Below are 2,745 nucleotides of genomic sequence, written 5' to 3'. Positions count from 1 at the left end.
AGGAATAATCTATTATTCTATTATTTGATACCAAAGTTACAGTTATTTGTTTTACTTGTAAGCATCCCCACAAGTGTAAGTGAAAGTATTCTTACAAGTAAACCAACATTAATATAAGTATTTTTGCTTTGGGTCTTATTCAGTTACTCAAAACGTTTAGACTTCATTCTTTAAAACTTTTACGCTTTGAAATAAGGAATAGTTTAAAATATTTTTATAAATCTGGAAGCTGGAAACTTACTTCCGCTTTTTTTGGGAAATCTACTCTTCCTGTGCTAAACCACACTTCTGTGGACCAACACTCCCATTGACACACACTGTAAGTTGAGAAAGTCGGGTACTTTTCTGCTTCTCAAGCTGGTTTATAACCATCCTATATAATCGGCCCATGCTGTTTGCTGCTTCTGGGTCGGAACTGCAATATTAAAATAAAAAACTCAAAACAATGTAACTCTCATCTATGACAGCACAAGCGTCTTTATGATGCATTTTACACCTTTTCCCCCATAATAGCTCTGCACCAAGAAAACAGACTTAATAAACACAAGAAAAAGCAACTCAGCTTAGATATAATCTGAATTTTGAATGTAAAAACATCTCGTTTGCTAAGCAACTCGAGGCCCACATGTGAAACAGGAAGTAAGAGTCATTTCAGTATTGTGGTTATATCTGGTCTGTTCGCCTAATTTTCTTCAGCAACCGATCCATCTGCCGTAAGAAGACCAACCGCACTTCACAACACGATTGCTGTCAATATTGGCTGGCGAGTTACATTTTGTATTTACCAAAAATATATATATATAATATTTACTTTGGTTTTTTATTTTGTTTGTTCGTGTGTTTTCTCTTACTAGAAATTGAGGGGATACCTTGGCCATGATGTTTTTACAAGCTGAACGGATGTTTTTGGGCTTCGTCCTCTGCGTCTCAGGTCTGAAACAGAGTTTGTGTGTAGCAACATGGAGACACAGACTGAGTCTTCAGCTGACATCAGTTGTTGTGTTACAGGGGCTCTGGGAGCAGAGAGAAGCGTCTGCGTCCTGAAGGGCTCATCTGTCAGTCTGACTTGCTTTGCTGAAAATCCAGCCGCGCCCACAAGTTGGCACTACCTCAAGGAAAACAAAACTCTGCGTGTAATCAAAGAGATTTCTCCAAGTGTCACCTACAACATAACTGAGGACGGGACTCTGACTATCAGAGATGTGAAGAAGAGTGATGAGTACAGTTTCTGCTGCCAAAAATCCGGCGGGGAATGCACAGAGAACAGAACGAAGCTCCACGTCGCAGGTATGCTTGAAATCAGATGTTTTTTAAACGTTATATAAAAAGACAGGACCTTTTTCACACCACCTGATGTTAATTTAGACTAAACAAATGTTTTGAAGCAGCTATTATTGTCAAAAAGATTTTCCTGGCTAAGTTCCAAAATGCTGAGTGATCATTTTTCTTGAGAACTTTTAAGCTGTCTGACTTGGGTCAACGGTTCCGTATTAAGGCCGTTGTAGACAGAAAAAAAGGGAGAAGTACATTTTTGTAAATTTTGAGATTAATCTCATAAATTTTCTTGGGGAAAAAAAAATGCAGGAAATACCTCAGAAATTTTCTAAGGAAAAAAATCTTGGAAATGTTTAAATAAAAAAAAAAAAAACAATTATTTGCTTGAAAAAAATCTGAAATTTTGAGAATTATCTCAGAAATAAAAAAAAAACTTGAAAAATTGAAAATTATTTACCTTTTGAAAGTATAACAATGATTTTCTTTAACTCCAAAAGTTAAAAAAAAAATTCCAGAGATTGATCTACAACATTTCTTAGTTTTTTCTAGTAATTTTTTATTTCTCAAACTCAAGAAATCCCTGTGGTTTTTTTTTTAGCAGTTTGCTGGGTTTTTTTTGGCCAATTCCTTCCGACAGAACTAGGATAACTGAGCTACATTTTTAGGACGTCTACGTCAGACAAATTTTCTTTTGGACAGACATGAGAGCTTTGTCATTTGGCCGTATGGTGTCATTTCAGAGCTTCAGGTAAAGGTGTTTCCTGCCTCAGAGGGACAGAAAGTGACTCTGATGTGCTCAAGCAGCTGTTCTCTGACTGAAAGCCCTGCAGCCTTCATCTGGTACCAGAACGGAGAGTTCCTCTATGAGGACTGGTCCCCCTGGTACCAAGAGCTGGTCAGCAGTGACCAGGCAGTCAGATACTCCTGTGCTATCAAAGGCTACGAGGATCTCAGAGCTCCTGACGTCTCAGTGGGTCAGTGACACCAGAAAACGTGATACAACGGGTGAAATAAGTAGTAAGTTATGTGAAATGAGACAGGGAAAATGTATTGAGCACATGCAGCAAAGAAGGTGGAAAAAGGCATGGAAATCGATCAGTGATTGGAAAGCCATTCTGGCACTTGATAGAGGAGTGAAAAGAATCAACAGAGGAGTTGAGGAGTTGTTCAAGAGCCAGAGGCCACATGAGGAGAGTTTCAGAAAGATCTGAAATCAGTGATAAGCAATGCGCTCAACAGCCATGACCCGTATGCTCACCACACAAGACTCCACTTCTGAAGAAAGAGCATGATGAGGCATCACGTTTGGACAAATTCTGGCAGAACACAAGCTGGTCAAGATTGAACTCTTTTTGGCCTGAATACACATCATGTTTGGAGGACAAAATGCACTGCACTTCCCCCCAAAAACCACCATACCCAAAGTATGGTGTTTGGAGGAAGTTTAGAGATGAAAGTATCACAGTGTGC

At 38.8% G+C, this 2,745-nt stretch overlaps 1 protein-coding gene across 1 annotated transcript in view; it reads left to right on the top strand.

Moving 5' to 3' along the window:
• The first annotated feature begins 853 nt into the window (after positions 1-853).
• Positions 854-2,745, top strand: part of LOC103153259 (B-cell receptor CD22-like) — an 8,446-nt gene continuing 6,554 nt past the window's right edge. The window contains exons 1-3 of the mRNA XM_016661803.1: positions 854-931; positions 1,009-1,287; positions 2,016-2,249. Coding sequence (XP_016517289.1) covers positions 877-931; positions 1,009-1,287; positions 2,016-2,249 — 568 coding nt within the window. The 5' untranslated portion in view covers positions 854-876. The remainder of the gene's footprint in view (positions 932-1,008; positions 1,288-2,015; positions 2,250-2,745) is intronic.

The sequence above is a fragment of the Poecilia formosa genome, unplaced genomic scaffold (assembly GCF_000485575.1).
Source record: "Poecilia formosa unplaced genomic scaffold, Poecilia_formosa-5.1.2 Scaffold344, whole genome shotgun sequence".
NCBI classification, from domain to species: Eukaryota; Metazoa; Chordata; class Actinopteri; order Cyprinodontiformes; family Poeciliidae; genus Poecilia; species Poecilia formosa.
The sequence above is the reverse complement of the archived record's forward strand: the minus strand, read 5'-3'. Positions and strand labels throughout refer to the sequence as shown.